This window comes from Electrona antarctica, assembly GCF_951216825.1.
Source record: "Electrona antarctica genome assembly, chromosome: 12".
NCBI lineage: Eukaryota > Metazoa > Chordata > Actinopteri > Myctophiformes > Myctophidae > Electrona > Electrona antarctica.
Genome location: NC_136793.1, coordinates 35,177,639 through 35,202,009, shown reverse-complemented (window position 1 = coordinate 35,202,009; position 24,371 = coordinate 35,177,639). Strand labels below are relative to the sequence as shown.

At 42.6% G+C, this 24,371-nt stretch overlaps 1 protein-coding gene across 1 annotated transcript in view; it reads right to left on the bottom strand.

Annotated features, from left to right (window-relative positions):
• unc5db (unc-5 netrin receptor Db) overlaps nt 1-11,834 on the bottom strand; it is a 231,651-nt gene extending 219,817 nt beyond the window's left edge. The window contains exon 1 of the mRNA XM_079516603.1: nt 11,679-11,834. Within this exon, the coding sequence (XP_079372729.1) occupies nt 11,679-11,760 (82 nt within the window). The 5' untranslated portion in view covers nt 11,761-11,834. The remainder of the gene's footprint in view (nt 1-11,678) is intronic.
• Between the last annotated feature and the right edge of the window lie 12,537 nt (nt 11,835-24,371).

The following is a 24,371-nucleotide window of genomic DNA, read 5'->3' as shown; positions in this document are numbered from 1 at the left end:
ACAGAGGACATGTTGGAACAGTTGACCCAAGGCCACAAAAGTGGGTAAAGAAACAGCAGAGGACCAGCGGGGCTGTGATATAGAAGAAATGCATTAGCAAGGAGGAGCAGGGATTAGAAGGGGGAGTTTTATATGATGAGCACTGGTTTCAGTGGTTTGTCATTGGAACAAACCCCCAAAGTTGCGTCCTCTCCCAAAGGTTGCCATCCTTGTTCTGTTATCTAATTGCTTTGATCTGAGCTCTTTGTCTGTCGATTTTTTCCCCTGATTTTCAACATTTTACACTGACTGGGTTAATGTAACATTTCCAAGGAATGGCTAACATAATGCATGGAAAATCACATCAACCTGAACTAGACCTGCTATCAATCTACTGGATGCATTGTAACTTTTCAGGAATATAAAGCCTGCAGTTTCTATTAGCTTGGATTCCCCATCGATGATGTCACTTGTGGACGGGTTTCTGAACTGCCCACAGCCCTCCTATGAGACACAGACTGAGTAGAAAAAAATGGTGCTATTTTATCATGATTATTAGTGAGGACCAATTATATGAAGATAGGTTGAAAAGTGGTGAAGTGGTCCGTTAAGTGCTTAAGTGTTTATTAAAGGCATATCTGTATGATCTGCCAAATTGAAACAAATTATGAATAATGTAAATAGGCTAAATGAAAGCTGCTAAAAATCAGTTGTCATTGACTGATTTGAAACATATTCAAGATTTGAGGTCCAGTACGCTGATCGGTGTACTAGTATGCATTATGCAAGTATGCAACTGCATGTCTGCAGTTGCGCGAGCGAGCGAGCGCGCACACGCGCACACACACACACACACACACACACACACACACACACACACACGCGCACACACACACACACACACACACACACACACACACACACACACGTGAAATTGGCATGATCTCCTGGCACAAATAATGAATATCTCTACATAGAAACAACACAAAAAGTACCCAGAGACTATAGACCCCACAGGGTTAATCACAGACAGATTAAAAGGACAAAAATGTGTGTGTAATTTCAGTTTCATTGGGTGGGCTAGGAGAGGTTTACTGAGGAACTCCACTCAATCAAAAGGCCATTTGCCTGAGATCGTCAGACACTGATTCCAGCCATGGACCATACATCACAGGGACGTGTTTTCCGATAACAATATTGAATTCACTCTAACTTGATGAAAGATGAGGCTTCGCCTTTCATCTGACACACCTGTGACTATATAAAGGGCTTGCTGCTCTGATACAATCAAATAAGCCGGGGAATGTTTATGCACTGCCGTCTACATTGGTGTTTCTAATTACACTGTGTGTATTGGTGTTTCTAATTATGTGTGTGTGTGTGTGTGTGTGTGTGTGTGTGTGTGTGTGTGTGTGTGTGTGTGTGTGTGTGTGTGTGTGTGTGTGTGTTCATGCGCGTGCGCATGCGTGCGTGCCCAGTAGATCGTACAGCTACTTGGAGGTTTGCTAAATAGGTTGCTATCATAAAGCAAGCTTGTAAAAAGCTCATCTGCTGCACACCATCTGTAAACATTGATATGGAAGGGGGAAAAAGAACACAGAGCCAGCACAACTTGACACCTCTAAATTTAAAGTATATTACGAGACCAGACTTCAATCTACCCCAGTGAAAAATCAAGGGTAACACAAATGAAAACAAGTAGACACCGCTTTTTAATGAGAAAACAAACACGTGCTTAATAAGCACGAGTGTGATGAATTGGGCTAAAATGGGGTGACACACACATGCATGTTGTTGATTAGACTTGATTTAAGAATGCATAATATCGAGGCTGTACATTGTTTAGCTAAGAAAAACAAATCTTTCATATCAAAGAACTTGTTTACCAGGAGTTATTAAAGTGTATGAATTGGACAGATACGAACAAGCAACTAATTGCCTTGAATCACAGGGGAAAAAAACAGGTGCTCTGCTTGGTCTTATTTCTCTACCTTGTATTTTTCCATTATTGATGATGCATACCGGTAAAGGGGGTCTGGGAGTGCTTTTGGCCAGCTACTTGAAAAGCGGCTGGATAACATGTTCACCTACCTCTACTAGCGACTGTAGTCGACACGTTTTCCTCATTGGCTGCCTCTAAGCCAATGGGAGACTTACCCATAAAACCCATACTCTCAACGCCGCAATTTGAAGCCGTGAGCTGAGGCAGAGGCACACAAACTGTTCATAAACGAGAGCTTGCTGCAGCTGGCAATTATGACTGAGTCATTCTTGTTTACTTCTGTTTTCTGGGCAGTTTAATTTTGACCCGCACACCTCCCTTTTTATTGACTGTCTGTAATGTTGGTGATAAAGACATTTAAAGTATAATGGAACACATATGCCAAGTCCCTAAGGATAAGAGAATCCACTTAACATGGCCAAAATGCAATTAAATGTAATGGGGATGTTTTATCATTTAGCATTTTTTATCTGCACAAAGACAGTCTGCCGACGAAACATTATTTTACCCCATGCAAATTGCAGAAAGCGCTGGTTTACAGTGTTGCCAGGTCTGCTTATTATACTTTGGGCTAGTTGTCCTGTAACATAGCTTAATATTCATAGTTGCCCGTTTGCTTATTTCTGAAGTTGCTTATTTGGGCTTGCTTTCATGATTCTTTAAAAAAATAGATGTAATAGGGCTCAAGTAGTGAAACTGGTTGCTTCTTTTGGATTTGTTTTCATAGACCTGGTAGCTTGTTTCACTCACATAATCTGGCATCACGGAGCTTCACACCAAAACAAACAAAGATAGCATTATTTTCGCTAGTCTTGCTTTGGAGTTGATTTGGAGACTGGAGTTGATTGATTGGTATATTAATTGAGAGTTGATATTGAGAATATGGTATCTAGTTCACACTACACCAGTAGTCAGCCCTGAAACATGACGAGCAGACTACGGGCTCCATCCTGTGCCACCCTTATGCCTTATCCCTAAACGTATTTGCCATTTTTTACTATTTTGAAAAACATTTTAAAATAGTTCAACTAGCCGATCTACATCGAGACATTGTGAGCTTGTAGATCGGCTATTTGAACTCATTTAAAATGTTTTTTTAAATAGTAAAAAATGGCAAATTAGTTTAGGGATAAGGGTGGATAATGGTGGTGCAAGATATAGCCCTACAAGTCCACTCTACAGTGGAGTAAGTTACCCTCGGCTCTCATCACTACAACATGGATAGGGTCGCTTCCGACATCGGCAACCGACCGGACGTGTCGATAATGCCAGGCCCGGCCCCTGGGGGAGGCGAAGTAGGCGGCCGCTCCGAGCGCCACTTAAGCCCTCCAAAAATATATTTTTTCTGCACTGGTTTCTGCTTTAAGTGGGGGGATATCGGTCGGGCAACTGGCAACCCACACATTCACATTGGGTGAGGTGACAAATGTTAGTCGCCACCGTCTAAAAATGAATCCTCTACGTGCTGCGCGTTGCCTAGGAGACAGGCTTAACAGCCGACCCTTCCGGCCCGGGTTCAACCGGAAGGGAAAAGAAAAAATAAACAACAAAAAAAATGGATTTCCCAAGTAAACTTAAGGCTCCTTTTTTCCCCTTTGTCCGTCAAAACAAGCTTTCTTTCAACGGAAGTTGCCGGGTGGAATTAATGAAATTAGTCCGGCGGTGGCGATCCATCTAGCGTGGCTTTTACTTTTTAATTCTGCGCATATAGTTCAGTGCATATATATTTATTTTACCAGGCATGACTCCAACTCCAAGCATCACTCAACAAAAAATGGTAAGTTAATAAAATATATGAAATCCTCCACGAGGACAGATGAGTGTAGAACCGTACCAAAACCGCGCCAGATGTCCTAAAATTCTTATAACTTAACTTATAACCGCATATACCCGGAAAAAAATCGCATGCGCGGGGTCCCCGCACATGCACGCGAGACGCTTATAGGGCCCAACCGGCCCTGGATAATGCGATATGGACGGCAAGCGACGGGAGCTTCTCGTCGGGAGTCTCCTGCCGACACGCTCACGACTGGCGACAGCCGACCGTCGGGGAAATGTGGAGTTGGCTTTAGACTGAGTTAGTCCTACACATTGGGTTCACAGTATTTTGTCAAGTACTGAAAGGCCTAATTACCAAAGGAATCTATGAAAAGGCCTGCTATCATATGTATCACTATGTCTATACAGTCATTCATCATACAAGTCACACTTATTGTGACTTATTTGTGAATTACTTTGTATTGCTTCTTAGATCCTCATTGTCTGCATATATTATGCGCAGACTGGGACAATTTAACGTGGAAAAACATCTAATAGTGCTCTTCCATTGATCTGCATATATGGAGCTGACCAGCAACTCTACATCTGACCTCAAACCCTTAGATCTCCATATATGGAGCTGACCTGTTCCGACATTCCATATGTTGGTCCTCCCCACCCGCTCCATATATGGCCAGTACAGAATTCATTCCATATGTTGATCTGACTCCATGCCAAAGCGCCAGCGCTCGCCCAGCAGTCTGCCGTCACCCAGGCGGATGCGTGTATTGTGTTGTGTTTTTTTGTATTCTGATGAGTGCTTGGCACAAAATGAATTTCCGCAAGGACAAATAAAGTATCTATGTATCTATATCTATCTATTTATCGTGGCAGAACAATTTCCGCAATGTTTTATACTACCGGTGATTTTATTTTATCTTATACTTTACCTTAATAGAATAGAATAGAATATTGGCAACAGTAGGCCTACAGTATAACCGATTAAAAGTGGGATTAATCATAAAATAGTCTAAGCTTGTTTCCATTGTTGTCCATACTATGTCCATAATAATAATAAATGGTGCATTTATATTGATTGATTGATTGAAGAATTTATTAACAGTTTGCAGAATTACAGTACATTTCAAGCACAAACTCAATACAAAGGCTGTTAACTGTGAGTGGACGACCCAATTAAGCATTATACTTGTTTCCAATAGGGTCCACCATGTTCAAATCATCAAAATATATATCGCCTTTCTCCAAAGCAATGAACAATGTGCATTACATTCACACAGATGGCAGAGAAAACCATGCAAGTACCAACATGCTGAGCAGTTAGGGGTTCAGTCTTGCTCAAGGACACTTCGACATGCAGCCAGGAGGAGTCTGGGATCCTTCCAATTTCAAGATGGCCACTCCACCTCCTGAACCATTGCTAGCTTCATGCGGACCACAAAGATGGGCTGACTGTGAGCACCGACTCTACCATCTGAACCCCATGGAAGAATAGTCTCCACTACAGTGGACTAATGGGGATTCATAATAAACAATAAACAATAAAACATTCACTTGACAGCGTGGTCTATTTAAACGCCATGGCTCCACACATCTAACAGCTACAGTACCTTCATGGTTACTACTCTACATCTGTCTTGCTACTGCTGCAATGCAAATGAGCACTTGCAAACTCCAACACTTAGAAAGAAAATCACCTGCAAGGTATTTCTTGACAGGAAGTAGCTCATAACATATCTATGGTGGATTTTTATGAAACAAACACTTTGCAGATAGAAATACCATAGGATAATTCAAGCTTTTCGTACAACTGCAATGTTGGTGAGTTTGACGTTGTTTAATACAATCAGATAGGACTTTTCTGTTTGGATGAATGGGCTGTCAATGGGAAATTGCACCTAGTTACCACCTTGCTGGCAAGATGGGTGCGGTCTGCATATGGTCAATAGTATACATACACTGGTGCTCTTCACTCAATTCCTGGTTGTTTTTTGCCCTGCCCACAGTACGCTGCTTTAAATGGAGCCTTACGCTAAATACAAATGTATGATACGTGTACATAGTAAACTATGAGAATAATGTTTCTGGTAAAATCCATCCATCTTCAATACTAGGATAAAATACTAGGAGACATGTGCATATGGAGGAAGGACAACATGAGAATGGAAGCACAGCAGAAAGGCATTACACCATTATATAAAGGCAGAATTCACAGTACCTTTATTTTGTCAGTAGGCCTATTGTGGCTGCTTTCTATAGCCTGTACTTTGAATGATGCTGTAGAATAGAGACATTGGAGTCTGAGACCACAGATGAACCTACTATATGGCCTGAGATAGATCTGCAGCTTCTTACATGATTTAGCACATTGACTGAAGGGGCTCTTCTCGCCATGTCCTGATTGCTGTCCCTTCAGATTAAGCGGATGAAAGCTACAGCATCCATTTAAGGATAGATTAGCCCATTGTAAAGCCAGCAGAGGGTGATGAGGAATTCATAAAACACACACACACACGACACACATCCTACTTCGTAGCATTTCCTGTGTCAGTTTTCAGAAACTGACAAAGGTTGGGAGGTTGGGCAGGAAATGAAATGGAATTCACTAGAATATGGGGGAATACTTCAAAGTGACTTCTTCTTCTGTATATTATTAATAGTGTTCTTTTGAATCTCACAAGCTGGACAACTGGATAACAGATACGGATGTAATGCAAGTTAGAAACAGCCACACTGAGGGAAAGAAGGAGAAACCAATGAATTGCACACCCTGATGACAGACTACGGTAAGCACCTTATACAGCACCTTGATGAATTCACTCATTGAAATGTGTAGGTAATAATCTTGACATAGCCAAAGACATAACTCATAAAATATACCTGCAAAGTCCCTAAATGACAGCAATCGCAAGCAGGAAGCCGGCCCGATATGAAAGGGGACTTTGCTTTTATTACCATCATCATTACTGTATATCATTTCTGAATGTACAGCCATTTGGTTTCATTTAAATGTAAATCTGGGCACTGAACTCCGCACGCCGACACCCTCGCCAGCCCGAGAATGATGATTCATTCTCAGATGGTGGAAGGGGGGGGGGATTAGAGGCCCCTTACTTTCTCTGAGGGAAAATAACAGATTTGACCTTCGTCTGTTTTCATAAAAGCCCTGTACACAGCAAAATGGAAACCTTGAGTTTTCTTTTTTGTGTCTGTGACTATGAAAACAGAAGTGGTCACAGTTTTGTGCACCTTTTGTGCAATCATAAAGTCCCCCCACCCACGTACCTCCCGTTAAAATAAAACATTAAGAATGGACAACTGCAATCAGTAGTGCCAAGCCAAAGGTGAAGCAATGCCTGGAGACATTTTGATGAGTCTATTTGTATAACAAGGTCACGTCGACAGAAAACAGAGGAACACCACATAACCCACCATATGGTTATGGTTGGATGCTTTAACTACAGACTACACAACCGTGTATCTGTGAGGCTACATGATTGCATTGGCTGCAAATGTTTAGCAAATGCGCCCACTGCAAGCACAATCATTTCATACAAATATTGCATGGAAAACAAGATGAGCAGGGGAAAAAAATACAGGATTTCACTCTTAAAAATAGGCCTTAGCAGCTCTATTCAGATGTAACCAATGTTGAGGTCTCGCCTTTTTTTGCATGCATGCTTGACAACATAGCCTAATAGTAATGCTGATACAAATAGTTTTTGAAGTGATATATTTCACCCAGACATGTTTTGCTCTTTTCAGCTCCTTAAATTGAAACTCAGTAAATAGGTGGTTGTGGTTGTTCTTTTAGAATACCGGTATGCCAATTTGGTTATAGCAAAAGAACAGTGTGCAATACTACCAGGTCTATAGAGTGTGACTATATTTAGTTGCATTTTGCGACTATTTCCATAAAGTTTGAAACAAAAATATGTACTAGTCACACTCATGATTTACAAACACACACCCTTTAATTATCATCTTATATCATTATTGTTGAAAACCGCGAGGGAATGAATTGGTGCGTGTTTGTGTATGAGATGGAGAGACTGTATAGGCCTACTGTACAGTATACTGAGCGGTGTCCCGTTGGGTTGGGTCACTGCTCACTCGGTCACAGAGGGCCCAATACAGAAGCATCTGCCTTCAGCCGATTTTCCAAAAGTTATAGAACTCACTCGATAGTTGTCAAAAACATCATACTAAATGTCTCTTTCTCTCCCTCTCTCTGTCACTCTCACACAGTACACAGTACACACATCGAGATGACAGCTGTTGCCGGTACTAGATTTAGAACGATACAAATTATCGTCCCAGTATACTACTGACACAAAATGGACTAATGACGTCTTCCTCTCTCTCAGACATACTTAAACATGACCAGCTCTTGTCAGTAGATTTTATGCATTCAGAACAGCCTACATATTTCTTTCACAAAATATCAACACAAAACAGACTGACGACGTAGCAGTTTATTCTGGATGGTGCCAGTGCCAGATGAAATAAATTGACTTATAATAGAAGAATATTAACAAGCATTTGGAGCACAAGATATATTTTGCTGCACAACACATCGGCAGAGAAAATGATATTCAGGGGGTTTTGTTTGTATCGTATAATTGACCTGCTAAACCAGAGGTTCTCAAACTATGGTTCTGGACCCCAAGTGGGGTCGTGGAGGTGGGGTTGCACATTGACAACTGAAAAAATAAATATTTATCCTTCCCATTAAGTCTGATTTATTTGTTTTTGAAAAGCATAGCCTGTGAGTGTGAATGCATTCTCTTTGCTGTTGCTGTTGTTTAAGCTGCCATTTACTAATGTGTACTGTACAGTAGGAATAGTTTTATGTAGCTTTTAAACTATGTTGACAAAACACAAAATCAACAGGTATCGCAGCACTGTAATGTATTTTCGAATGAATAATCCAATTCAAGGCTATACCAATGTATGCTTCATTTTTAAATATGCTCAAGTGTGAAGTCACCAAATAATTCCCCCCAGAAAATTCGTCCTGGTATAAAAAACAAAAGTTTGAGAACCCCTGTGCTAAATACATTTTGATGAGGACCACACCTGCATTTAATGTAATATGTAATTGGCCTGCCCTGTACAATGTAATCTAGGATGCTGCTGTATTGTCTTGTGCAAATTCCATTGTCTGTTTTTCAAATGTTTTTTTATTGTGCCTGGTCACCACCCAGGTCAGGCACTGTTTGAAGAACAGACAATGGAATTTGTATATATCTATGCATGTACTGTATTTCTGTATGCATTTATTAAATGCATACAGAAATACAGTAGACACATAGATACATACAGGTGTTTAGCACATTTCTCTGTTTTCATCAAAACGTAGTATATATTGTGCTCCTTCACTTGTTTATGTTCTTTCTGCTTTGTATTTGGGGAGCTTTTCAATCTACAATTTTGAATTTCCATTCAGCTTGTTAAAATGTACGTACATTTATTTAAAAAATGAATACATACACCACGCACACACGCACACACGCACACACACACACACACACACACACAGTGGTCCTGAATGTGGCCCGGTGCTCTTAAAAATGTCATTAAAAGTAGGCAGCACCAACATTTGTCACACCATTCCTTCCTCCTGTCTCAATCCTCCTCTTAACCAGTTTATAGCCTGCTCTGTAACTCTCACTAATTAGAGATCAGATCATACAAATTAGATTAATCATCATGCGACAAATCAATTATCATGCCCACATATCGTTCTAAATTACCAGGAAACTTGGGGGTGTGGACACATCTCTAACATCACAAATGTACAGTTCTTCTTCATTCCTTGGTTAAATTAAGTAAAAAAGACATACAAGTAAAACTGCCTTATTCGAATCGCGACAGCAAGTTGAAGCTGGCACCGTGTGCCACATGCTGAGCGACTACCACAAAATAACCTTTTAATGTTTCCCCCTGGCTCTGCTTACTCACAGCCTATGATGTGCAGGAGCAAAACCTTTCAGTTCATGACCCCTCGCATGATACTCCCCCCTAGTAAACAGACCCGCACACATCACCATTGATCCTTAAAAGCTTGATTTCTGTCGAATGGCATGCACCATGAGGTCCCACTGCAGCAAGGCTACAGCATTTGTGCACTTAGGTTCATACAGTCAACCTTGCTGGGAAATGTCCGTGTGACACATGTCATGGTCCCTTGAGAATGATGTGCAACACATAACTGGCAGCAAGGAACGGTTTATATATTGATATATATATTATAGCCTACACGATACGGGTAGCCTATATATAACCTATATGAGTGCTCAGTAATTGGTGAGAGTAACTATAACCGAAAAAAGGAAAGGAAAGAAAGAAAGAAAGAATGTAAAGCTGAAGCTGTAAGCCACTGTAGATAAACCTAAATAATGGTGAAAAATGTTACATCAGGTGCTGGTAGTGTTTGAGAATAAAAAACACCATACCTAACCATTAATGGTTAATGTGGTTAAACGCTAACGTGACATGGATGCGTTCCAGGTCTCAATGGATTAAGAAAGTGAGTTTTCCTGTGACATATGGCTCTATTTGATATACTACTTTGATATAACTACTTTGTATTCAAAATGGTCACATAAGCTATATTAATTAAATTGTTCTACATGTAGGCTATATTTTCCAAGATGTTGTGCTTGTGATGCAATATTTATTTGTCTAATTAACTCAAATCAGAAGAAATTACTATATAAAATAGTAGGCATATAAAATTATTGACAAGCACCCAAAAAAATTACCTGGGAAAAAATGCTATGACATTATATGTATGTATATTATGCAATGGACCAGTGATGGTGGAATGTGATGTGTCCTCAATGTGTCACAGCATTCACCTTCAACATGTTGGACCACAACAATGGGTTAAGGTGGATGCCTTTTCAAAATGCACAGTACAGTAACAGAGTACACAAATGATTTGGAATACTTAAAAGCAGCATAGCCCACTTAAAATGGACATATCCTTGATGGCCCATAGTTTGAGGCAAAACTATACTGTATATACAGAATACAACAAAGACCCCTGCTCCCTCCTATATTGTGTGTGTAATATGTGGTTCATATACATGATTCTACTGACTAAAATATAAATTCAAACAGGTAGGCTATACTGAATACTGAAACACTGTCAACTCCCATCACCCCTTCCCTAAAGAGCGAGTGAATGGGGTAGTGTGTTTGTTATATTTGAGCTTGCCTTGTCCCCAGAATGACTGCGCGTGGCCGATGAGAGCCTTAAACGAACAAATGCCCTTTTATTGACACTGTGGCCTCTTTATCTATATCGTACCGACATTTGAGACGCATGACTTGAGGTTGCATTTTAAATGTGGTTAAATAAATACATTCTAGAGCTACAGCAACTCCTTGGAAATACATGTGTGATTATGCCTGTTGCACATGTAGAGCCGTGCCCAGTGTACCCATATTAAACTACTGAATGAGACGCCAGGAGGAATGTATTGAGTTTATTCAATACTTCAGGAGTAGAATGAAATGAGAGTGAGACTGGTGTGTTTGAACTCATGAAACCAAACGAAGCGTGCGAAAGATTGTCATCTCCCGGCTTTGCCGTGATTAATGAAACCCGAGAGCGTCGCGCATTTGAATGGAGAACTCGATTCTGTATACGGCACAAGTCCCAAGAAAGGGTGGATGGGGCAAATACCAGGAGCCTGGAGGACGCAGCTGAGCTGACTAACAAATGTTTTCAAAAAAGGTTTGCCTCTCAAGTCCCACCACATGTGTGAATCAATAAAGAAATCATGGATAAACGAGACACAGGTGATGCGTAACACCAAGCGTGGCGCATTCGAATCGTAGCCTGTTTGACACCGATTAAAAATAAAATAAAATAAAATAAAATAAACAGCAATATGAACGTGAATCTTACCTTTCGATACCGTGGATGTTGTGCAGTAAAGAAGGAATACGAAGCCCAGACAGAGGTAGCGTCCTTTTGCCAGCGCACCCATTCCGAGGCTGCACTTTGCCACGGATGCGCTAAACTAAAGGGATGATCGTCCCGGTTTCTGCCGCCGGCTCTGTACTGTGACGAGCCCGCGTTGTCCTTCGCCTCTCCCGAGCGGTGTGAACACCAGCCGCACAAGTTCCTTCCTTGGCACACGGACAGTCTGTGGTGCTGCTAGAATTGAACGTCGTGCTGGGCGAAAGAGAAAAAGCATCTTCTCATCACTTTTACGGTGCGTTTATGCGCGAGGGGCGGCGTGCGCTCTGACTTTTCTCTCTCAGAAGCATCATGCGGAGCTGCTGTCCGGTGAGAACCAATGGCATCCTAAGGAATCAGTGCGGGGAGGAGACCACGAGGTACTGTTGGCTACACGTAGGCCCAACTCAATTAAAAGCCGCTGTATGCCTACATTTATCAGTGAATGGATGTTTGTGGCCGTAAGTTGTTAAGGCTGACTTTTCACTTTTGAGAATTCCCTTTATGCTAATGTGGGCGGCACTGCATGGGCGCCTTTCGATGGCTGGGGACGGGGTGTTATGGGGACAATCTTTCTATTCTACTCTGACAACAAACCTGACACCTGCAGTTTAACCTATCACATGATCCATGACCACAGTGAAATAATTACAAGAATAATCAGCCATATTGCCTGTAAGCCTAAGGAATAGGCTACTGTATAACTTGTCCTACTTCTTTCAAATAATTGGATGTGTATTTTAATTTGACATATTTCGTTGTAAACTAGAAAAGTCAGTAGAAACAATAGACTATAGAAAATATGTTTGGCTATTATAATTTGAGAGAACACACATATCATTTAGTATATTCCTTCCTTATAATGTACCAACTCCACCCACCACCCCTCCCAACCACCTTTCCCCGAGATGGAAAGGCTTAGTTAACCAAACACTTCACCCTGTACAAAAAGTTGAAATACAATTAGCTATTGAGTAATATTAATATTGAATTAAAAGCATACATTCATTGATCAGAAATGGCAGAAATGTTGAAGATACCTTGCAAAATGTAAAATATTTCAACAGAATTAGTGCTTGAGTGGAATGCACCTTTCTAAGCATAAATAAACGGAAGCATTTGAGAGCAATGAACCTTTAGAAGTATGATGGTAATGAGGTAAAACAGGATTTTGCTAGGCAGTCGCAAGCCTAGCGTATAGGCCTATATAAAGTGGTTGCTTGTTCAGTATATGTTTTATTTACTGAAAGACTGGGAGTGGGACTACCAGTGACAACCAGCAACAGACTTGGTGACGACCACAAAGAGTGTGGTGACATCTGGAGAGACAGAGGACGGCAGGAGAGACGGCGACCTGGGTTGGAGAGGGTTGGCAGCCCAAACCACTTCTTACGTGAAGAGGAACCCAAAAAGCTACAGTCTGCGGTAAAACCTGCAAGGAGGGTTTAAAATCAGCCTCGAGTTCCACCGAGGCTGAGATGTGTGTTGTTCAGCAGCAACAACGACGCTATGCACAGAAGGATTCTGCACTTATGGTCAGATGAAGGAGGAGCCAGGCCCGGATGCAACCCAACCCATAGCGCCTAGAGCCTCCTATATTGTTGCCAACATCTCATCAGCCATGTTCCCCACTAACTGTCTCTAAACCCCCAAGAGACAGTGGGGGTAGCATGCCACTTGGACAGCATGGGATCTGATCAGCCTTGGCCGGGTCGCCTGGAGGAGGGTGTCTGTTGCGAGACCCGAAACATCCAATGATTCCACATACAGTAGCAACACTGATGATGTCTGTGCATCAGTAGATGTTTTATTTACTCGTTGCTTGGGTGTAACAATTGGTTGAATGTTAATGGTAAATGGTAAAAGCCAAAGGTGCATTTATATTGTGCTTTTATCCAAAGCGCTTTACATAGATTGTGCATTACATTCACCCATATACACCAAGGGCAAAGGAAACCATGGGCATCAACCTGCACATCGGGAGAAATTAGGGCTTCAGAGTCTTGCACAAGGACCAGGCGTGGCGGGAAGTTCTTATAACGGCAGTGGGTGCCCTCGCCTATTAGTTTGCATTGCACAGTGCGCTCAGTGCGCTATTTCCGAACGCGCCCATTGTGTCAGTGGGTGCTTCAGCCCTCAAGCACCCCGAACTCGACGCCGCTGACAAGGACACTTCGACACCAACTCTGGGGGTGCCCGGGGGATCAAACTGGGAACCTCACGGTATCCCATCCAGCTGCTCTTCCTGGCCACTCCCCTGAGCCACTGTCGCCCCTAGAGCACAAACATCTGTGTTTGTGCTGGTTGTTACAATTTCGGTCATTCTGAGCAAAGAGTTTTCCAAGCTTGGGTAAAGTTAGTTTAAATTAAGAGTGTAGACTGGCTTTAATTCAGTTCAGGGGCAACACTGTTGTACACAGAGCTAATTGTAGAGATTATACTGTATAGGTGATCTTATCTTATTTATGGAGCATGAGATGTGATAGGACTTTTGACCGTGTGAGACCTTTGCCAGTTTCTGACCCATCTATAAAACTCTTTAACGGTATGATATTGATCTGAGTAAATCCTGAATCACTGACTCCTGAATTTTTACTTCTATCTGGCAGTGGCAGCACAGAATATACCGTTCATAAGTACACAATTGTTGGTTTATAAATTATGACACATTTCGGATGGGATTTGAAATTTGAAAGGCAGCATGACATTACTGAGAGAGAGGGGATAGAGGGTCTGAAGTGCAGCATGAGGTTACTGAGAGGGGAGGAAGGCTTGGAAGTCAGAGGCCTTGTCAATAACAGACACTGACAGGTAGACTCAGCACACACATGCTCTCTCTGGCTGGCTATAGTTCAATTATTTATTGTATGTTTTTTTTTAAATAATTTGAATGAGAATGCATTTTCACATAAAAGCTTTGTGGAGTAGAAGAGTTAGTTTACCATTTATAACTTCAGTGTACTGTGTACACTGCATCCATTTCTGCACATAGCAAAATGGGTGAGAGAAGTGAAGTATACTGAACGGACTTGGCAAGTCTTTGAAATGGAGACCATGTTGGGAAGGACAATATATTGCATCACAAGTTTTCATTGAATCTTCTAAACTTCTTATGAAAATGTGTTTTAAAATGTGCACTTAGATAACAAGTTGGATGCCCTGTCAAGGGAATGGAACTGTGAGGCTGCAAAGCACTGCATGCCCGTTCTCAAACTGTGTGCTGAGGCTCACTGGTGAGACAAGTCCAGGTGTGCCTAGGGATTCTTTTGACAACCACACATTATTACATCAATATATACAACTACAGTATACAAAAAAATAATATACTGCTATTTTCACTATTATTAAAGGCATGCCTTGAGATTTTGACTTGATTGTTCTGCCTTGGGCAAAATTATGTGTTACATACATATTCTCACTCCTACTTCTGGTGACATGTTCAACTATTAAGGTTACTGATTGATTGATTGATTTTTGTATTCACAGTTTGTAGAATGGGTACAGTTCAAATTAAATACAAAAACTGCTACGCGGATAAAACCAGAAAAAGACTTGTTTACATCAGGGTCGGTCTTCCTGGCTTGTTGTATACTAACTAGAAATGGTTGTAACCTTTCCTTTTACAACTGGACTACATTTCTGACCAAGGCAGGGCAGCTACTGTAGCGCAGAGGGGGGAAAAAGGGAGAGTGAAAAGACGATACCCGTGCGAGTTCTTACTGAGCCATTGCCGATATATTACAGTGAATGGTTTAACTCGAAGTTATTTCAAAGATGTTCTCCACAATCCGCAATAAACCACTTAAGCTCTATAATATACTTCATCATCTACAAGCTTACAACGCCTGGCATTGTGATGTGTTGTGAGCTTGTAGACTGGCTATTTCCATTATTTTTCAAAAAACCTTTCATATTCTCTGAAAATGTTTGAAAATGTTTGCCTGTAATGGCATGTTCAAAATAGGCATGTCTCATTGAAAAGAAAATGAATTTACAAAAGCCAACTGTTATTACCCCAAAATACATAAGAAAATCTCATCTCATCGAGAGGAAGCCATCTCATCTTAGGTTGCCTATGCCTAGAAGCCCCTCTGCGCATGACGCACCCACGCACGCACGCACGCACGTACGCATGCATGCACACACACACACACACACACACACACACACACACACACACACACACACATGTACGTACAGTACATGCATTTATAGTAAGATAGAACGTTGAATTCGGTTTAGAGCCATGCTAATTTCAGTTTAACATCCAGTCTAAATGTTTGAGTAATGCATGAGGATACCGGAGAACTCGGCAGTTACTAAAATGCACTAAACCGCAGCGAGTCGGAAAACTGGAGAGTTCTCCGGATACCATGCATGACTCTGAACTACTATAAGGTGGAGGCTGGGGGGGTGGAGGCAAGCATTGCCAACAGCAGTGTGTGGCAGTAATTGAAAAGCAGAGTTCCAGTGTAGCCATATTTAAACGGACCGCCTTGTTGAGGGAATGAGGTTTGATTGGTGTGTAGAAAAGAGTGGCTGATTGAAAGCAATCAGCAGACTGACAGCTGATTACAGCTAAGGCGTGTATAGCTACCGTCGTGCCCTACATGAACTAACGCAATGCTTCATAAACAGCATGCCTCTGAAGACATGGATGAAGGGTTAAACACAACAACAAGCGTAGTGGAGGGTATATGTTATTTACCGCGTATACTCAATTCTATTCATATCAATGAGGTTTACATAATTGATTCTGAATATTTGAAATGGTTTCAATGCCTGATCTCTCGATCGTTGTTCGCAATATCAGTACCAGCAGTGTGTTCTCCTGACTCTTTTCTCAGCTGTGACTGGCTCTAAAGGAAAAACTACACAGCAACACAAGCCTGGAGCTCGAGTGAGCAGCCCCACTAAAAGTGTTGTCTCTTCTCTATCTTTTTGCACACGCGCACACACACACACACACACACACACACACACACACACACACACACACACACACACACACACACACACACACGCTTGAGCTCTAACTAATACTGTTTCACGTGCACAACCTACTGTAGTTTTACTTCCTGTTAATAATTTCAGATGTTGATGCATCCAGTTGCTGCATATTCCTTAGCATCTAAATAAGGAAAACACGAATACTGTATTTGCTACCAAAGTCAGGGCATAACAACCCTTTGTAGCTGGAAGCTGTTGTCTAATGGCAGCGACAACACAGGAGGGTATCAGTCTTCTGTTGTACAACATAGACCCAGTGAACCACCTGCCAGATTCATCATCTTCATCTCAGTACACGACCAAACACAAAACAACTTGGACAGCCCTTTGTGCCAATAGGCTCCACAACCAAGCCTGATCCCCCTGTGAGAACTTATAGCACCAGCACTGTCTGTTCTCTAGGATTACACCTGCTTGACTCTGGCACACAATTGCACATGGACGACAGGATGTATCAACAGTGAATATGAATCAATATGTCATGGTTCTGTAGTGTACATTGTACTGTAGTTATGTATTCTGTAGTGTACATTGTACATTACAGAATAACAGCACCATGACATATTGATTCATATTCACTGTTGATATATATTATTCAGATATATACACTGCAATATAGGCCAAGGATCTCAATTCCTGATTTGTGTGTGAAATTGTGTGCGCAATATTTAAAAAAAAAGTATTGCATTCTTGTCAACATGCCAAGCTGTGAATTTAATTAAAAGTCAATTCTGTATACAAGTTATACAGAAATCATATAATACGGCAGTATGCTATTCATATAATTACAAAACAATGTACAGATGCAGCTGTGCCATACAGTACGTCACGTTAATTATCTCTCTCACACACACACACACACACACACACACACACACACACACACACACACACACACACACACACACACACACACACACACACACACACACACACACACACACACACACACACAGCCTTGAGTGAAATAGACTACTACAATGTTTATATGAAAAATAGGCTACTGAACAAATAAAGTGATATATATAGATAAAGATCATATCTTCACAGTCCACAAATATGTCTCTGTCAACATTATGACATGGACATTCAGGATTAAAGATTAAGATTTCAAACAGTCTGTGAAGTTTTGATAAGAGTTTTTCCCTGTGTGTGTGTGTGTGTGTGTGTGTGTGTGTGTGTGTCTGTGCGCGCGCGTGCGTGCGTGCGTGTGTGCGTGCGTGCGTGCGTGCGTGCGTGCGTGCGTGCACACAGGGTGTGTGACGCGAATGTAGTAGTAGTGGTTCTGTGGTTGTAGTTAGTGCATGTTTCATCTCCTGCCGGAACATATAGCCTCTCCACCGCCTCCTGGTGGCCACACACAGTAACTGGGTACTTTGCGGCCCCAGGCTAAAGAGGAGGGTATCGGGGAGCAGCTAGTGGGCCCCTTAAGGCAAGGCACATCATGGCCCACCGGCATGTGGATACAGCCTGGTGCCTTGTCAACCCCTTAAGGCAAGGCACATCATGGCCCACCGGCATGTGGATACAGCCTGGTGCCTTGTCAACCACTAGCCCTAGATATGGGTAAAATATTCCCAGCTATGGGTTAAATAGAAAAGACAGGCAGTCTGGGGCAGATGGGGTTCGGTGCAGCCTTGCACGGCAGCCCATCTAGGAGAATATCACTCGGACTCAGAGAGCAGAGGAGTCAAGACCCTGGGAGTCCAACTAGATAGGAGGGCTTGCATCGATATTTCCATCCAAGAATTGCACGGTTGAGAAATACACCTTTGTCATATCCTCCTCGTTCACCTGCAGGATGTGATGGAGGATCTGGGTGCAGGGTACATGAAGTATGTGAGGGCAAATGAGCTGACAACAGCGAGGTGTGTACCGTTGATGGAGAGGACAAGGAGCTCCAGGGAGTTTGAACACACGGACGTGGTGACGGCGCGCCGTGAACTGGAAGTTGCACGACAAGGGTTTGATCGCCACGGGACCGCAGAACATCCTAAATGAAACCAAGCGACTTCTCTTCACTGCGTATGACAGGGTCAAAGGCGAGGAGTTGAGAAAGTTCAGAGAGGGGAGGCTGCTCAGGGAGAATACCAGTACAGCCAATCATGGAGGTAGATCAATGAGATGTATGGGCAGAAAAGACTTAAAGAGGGGCAGGTGGAAGGAAACACAGAAGAATGACTGACCTCTTGGCTCACTCACTTCAGAAACCAGTAGGTATCTGATGCGAGTGATGCGTGCTCAGTAGAGCACGCATCACTCACATCAGATATAGTGGAAGGTGCCGAGGAGGAGATACCTGCAGTTTTGGTGGATCTTAAAATAGATGTCTATTCATAACCATGGGCGTACGGCAAAGTCAAAGCTTCCCGATGGCATTTCCCCAGAACACCTCCAACTCGATGACATCGTCTTGACTTGGAGGTCTGCAACCAAGCTCTTTTGGCAAACAACAAGTCATAATATGGACTCTCTCTCAAATCATCCCGGTACCAACAGTCATCTGAACATAATATGTCCCTAACAACAATAGAAGGCACTGGTCTAAAAGAGGTCAGTGACTTTAAATACCTGGGTGCATGGGTCAACTCCACGGAGAAGGACCTTGAAGTGAGGAAGGCGCTCGGGTGGAGAGCTCTCAACGTGTGGAAATCCAACCTCCCCGACACATCAAGATCAGTTTATGTTCTGCTACTACTGTGGAGACACTGCCCTACAGAAGTCCTTGGATGGCTGCTACACCAAAATTTCACGAAAATTGCACTTTGCGTTCATGATTTGAGGCTTTTTGTTTAAAACGGGCCAATCCTGCAAACCTTGGATGACAATGTTGCGCTATAAAAGGCAGATGTGAAAAATGCAGGGCAAAGGTTTTTCTTTGGCCTCTAGGGAGTGTGCATTCAACATTTCACGCAGACTGGTGCAGTTATAGGTAAAAATGTGAAAATCTGCCTCATGGTGGCGCTATAACAGGCCGGCAGAGGTTCATCGTTGGTATCCAGGGAGTGTGTGCAAAGTTTGGCATCGACCTGGTTAACGGACACGAGATTAGCTGGTAACGGATGGACAGACACACAGACGGACACAGAGACGGACGGAGGGCAAAACTTACTCTCTTCCCATGCCTTCGGCCTGGTGTATACAACAAACCTGACATCCCGTCAGTCAGACCTGCGTGGCTGGTTAAAACTAATCCGTGCTGTGGGTTAAAAAATTAGATGATGCATCTCAAGGGATTTATCCTTTCAATAAAGGTATATGTCTCCTGTGTCCCAGCAGAGCTTGGATTCATACAGTGCGTTTTAACAGTGGGCGACAGCCAGACAAATTTTCCGGAAGTGCATTATTTGTCTATGGGACCCGGCAACTACCGGCGAACGGCGACGATAGCAGGCGAACAAGCGAAATAGTCGAAAAGTTGGTGGAGGAACGTCGCCCGAAAAGATGAAAACAATTGATCTTTTGGGCGACATCGTCCGGCGATAGTGGGCAATTAACCGATAGCCAATGAAATTCATGTGTCGCTCGCCATTGTTCTCCCGCTGTTAAAACACACTGTTACTCCAAAACCAGATGAAAACCACAAGTCGCCTGAAGGAAGTGAAGGTGACTAATACTTATCTCAAGCAGTGCTAAAACATGAGACATTCAATTTAAAATCAGCAGCTGTTCACTTCCATGCAATGAAGCATTGTCACAACATGAAAGGAGCCTTATGGGTTGTTAATTCTTTACACACATTACGCACACTGTCACACACGCCAAATGCACAATTTGAATGAAAATTCATGATTCATCCATTTGTGCAAGGCAAAGCTGTTACGTGAGCATTTTCAATCCACAATATAATACTAGGCTGTAACAGATTAAGCTAAATGCACTCTGCCTGTCATGCATTGAAAATAGATACTATATTCCAGGCGTTATTACTTGCGCAAGCAGAGCGCGCAAGTACTAGTTTCGCCCAGGACGATGCGTATGCACCGTCCCAGCAAATGACGTAATGACTACTTGTGCCAGACTACATACATGTATACATAGGAGCATTACCTCTAATCCTCCCGACACTAAAACATATCGTCATTACGTCACCATCGAAAACCAATTACACTCTGGCATTGGGACCTTTAATCCACATCTTTATTACGTCATCATTGAGAGCTAGTCATCATTGAGAGCTAGCATATGACGCCAGTTATACCCTGACGTCATATGCTGGGACGGTGCATACGCATCAAAAGTAACCACAGTATACCACTAATCAACTTACAAATTACATATACATAGAGGCATTTCCTGTAATCCACCCGACATTGATCGAGATATACGTCACCATCGAAGGCATTGGGTCCTTTAATCCACATCTTTATTACGTCATCATTGAGAGCTAGTCATCATTGAGAGCTAGCTATACCAGTTATACCCTGACGCCATATGCTGGGACGGTGCATACGCATCAAAAGTAACCACAGTATACCGCTAATGAACTTACAAATTACATATACATATACATAGAGGCATTTCCTTTAATCCACCCGACACTGATCGAGATATACGTCACCATCGAAGGCATTGGGTCCTTTAATCCACATCTTTATTACGATATACTTCATAATACTACTTTTTTACGTGCAAAAAGTAGGTACGTAGCAAATAGCTACGACAGTACTTGCGCGCTCTGCTTGCGCACTAGTATGCCATTTATTTGGCAGCGAGGAGGAGCAGCAGCGGACCGTCGGAGGACCAGCGGACGACCAGCGGACGACCAGCCGAGGACCGGGATAGGTAAGTGGGTTTCTTTTAGGGTTTTCCTTCCCTGTATCAGCCTTGTCTTTCCATACAAGCGCTGAGGTTTGCATAATATGCCAAATCAAATATCTTTCAAATTGATCTAAATAATAATGTATTTTCTTACGGAGAGCAGGAGGCGCGTCTACCGGTAAGTAGGGTACATGCCGGGGCCTCTCCTCGGACAACAGGTAAGTTCTGTCATATTTCTCCTCTTTAGCTCACTTGGTGGGGTTATAGGGGGGGTAGTTCAATGCCATAGCCTCAGAGCCCAACGGTGTTCATACATCCAGTGGTGGAGCGGCCTCTGAGGTAAGAGAATACACATTACTATCTTATCATCAATAACGGTGCTATTTAACGGGGGGGGGGGGGGGGGATGGGTCTGTCTTACCGTGCGCCGTAGGTATCACTGCTTCCCCGGGAGAGTCTCTGAGGGACTGAGGCAGAGATTTATAAGTCACCTGGGCGTCGGCCCGCAGGTGTCAGGTAATTTGGTAGATGAACAGGCGGCGTGGGAAGTACCGCCCATTCTGCACAATCCCAAGCTGCTTCCCTCTCTCTCTCTCTCCCCGGGGTTGCAAACCCGTGGCGCGCGGTCCCTGACCGAGACGCCACAATATATGTAATTTGTAAGTTGATGAGTAGTATACAGTGGTTACTTGGGTCTTTTTATGCGTATGCCGTGGCTGCATGATTCTGAGAGTGACGTAATGAAGATATGTACCAATGCCAGGGTATAACTGGCTCTCGATGGTGACGTAATAAAGACATATCTTCATTACGTCACTCTCAAATCATGCAGCGACGGCATACGCATCGGAGCACCGGACAAACAACATTACTTGTGCGCTCTGCTTGCGCAAGTAATGATGTAATTAATACGGGTGAGTGATGGGTAATAACTGGCTCGCAATGGTGACGTAATAAAGATAGGTTTCAAGCGTAGCGTTAGTTCATTGCGGCACGGAATGAACTAACTTTTGCAAATGTGGTTTCCACTTGTAATACAAGGGTTTATATACGTGGAGATGCAGCTGTCATATGTCATACATAATATGTGATGTGAATAATGGAATCATTGAAATAGACCCCATAGATTATTATGGCATCAGACATCATGATAACATAATAATGGAAAACCCCATAAACCCACATGACATCAGAAGTTACTCTATAAACAATAATAATAGCCTGGTTGCCTTGTGGGCAACCACACTAAATAGGTCTCAAATGTAGCTTACAGTCCCAATCGCAACTGTCAACACTATAGTTTGGGAATGACATTTGAAGACTACACAATGGGAAATAGAGGGTATGCGCGTGACATCATCATCAAACCAGGAAGTTATGCAGGAACGCCTACTGAGTGGCAAAAAACTACTTTCTGGCCTTGACAGCCCATTCATCCACACAGAAAAGTCATATCTGATTGCATTAAACAACATTAAACGATGTTAAACTAACTTTGCCTGTTGCTTTGCCACTCGATTTGCCACTCGATGTGCCATTCACTTTAAGCATGCGCATACTCTCTATTGACTATGACAAAATTAAATAAAGCACAGGAAATACCAGATAGAATCAAAAAACATATGTTGTAAATGGGATTTTTGTTTGTATAAATAACAATAAAGAAAAATCACACCTGTGTGAAGTGAGTGGTGCAACTCAGTGTGGGGGTCCCCGGGGGGTCCCCAGAAGTTCCAGACCCACAGGATCGCGTCCAGGGTACCGGCCCGGTTCCGGTGAGCCGCCCCGCGTCCGAAACGGTCAAGAAATGACAGAGTTACCGTGTGGGGGTCCCGGGGGGTCCCCGGAACATCCAGACACCCAGGAACGCGGCCAGGGGGCGGACCCGGTTCCGGCGAGCCGCCCCGCATCCGAAATGGTTGGCTTCCCCGCGTCTGAAATGGCTGGCTGTGTCCCTGGCTGCCAGCCAGGGACACAGCCAGGGACCCAGGGACACACATAGCTGTCTATAGGAGTGGTTGCACCACTCAAAAACAGTAGTTACTTAGTGCTGATTGCAAGAGAATGTTCAGGAGCTGTTGGTTTATTTTATGTGAAACCTTTTATACTGCCATCTTGGCCAGAACATTTTAGGAAAAGATATTATGAATCTCAATGGGAATATTAGTCGAATATCAAGTTGGAATGTCATTATGGAATACGTTTAGAACAGCGCCTTAAGTGCTATACTAAGAGTGAAAATAATAACGTTTGCTCACGCATGCATTTGCACTATTAATTGGATGATTATTTTACCGTAGTCTTTGTCCATGTGATATGGTATGATGATAATTCTACTGTTACAGCCACTTAGACATTCTTTGTGACTTATTTTTGTTGTTGTTACTTTCCTGCCATCAAGTGCAAAACTGCAATTAAAATGTGATTATTACGCCTGTGCAGTGCATTGTATAGCATGCAACACAGACGAAGAGGACTGGTCCTATCATGCTGGTATTTTTAGTTTGTATATTATTTTCATAGACCGATCAGCAGATTGACATTTTGGCTTCCTGCTACTTGATATGGGGGCCGCTGCCATTTAAAAACTAGGGCTGATTTGTGTTCCCAGTCCACCCCTGTACACAAACACAAATTAGTAACACAAATACAGCAATTAACAACCAGCATCCTTTATCATAGCCCTTCCCCCATTGCCCTGTGCAATCTCATCACGCAGATACTACTTATATTTATTTATTGACTATAATATGTTAACTCTGTCAGACCCAGTGCAGTCCTATCTATTTTTATTTTATCTTTAATATGTTTGATTGTTTGTGTTATTATCTCTCATTCTTACCTGTACCTATCCTGTGTTTGATTCAT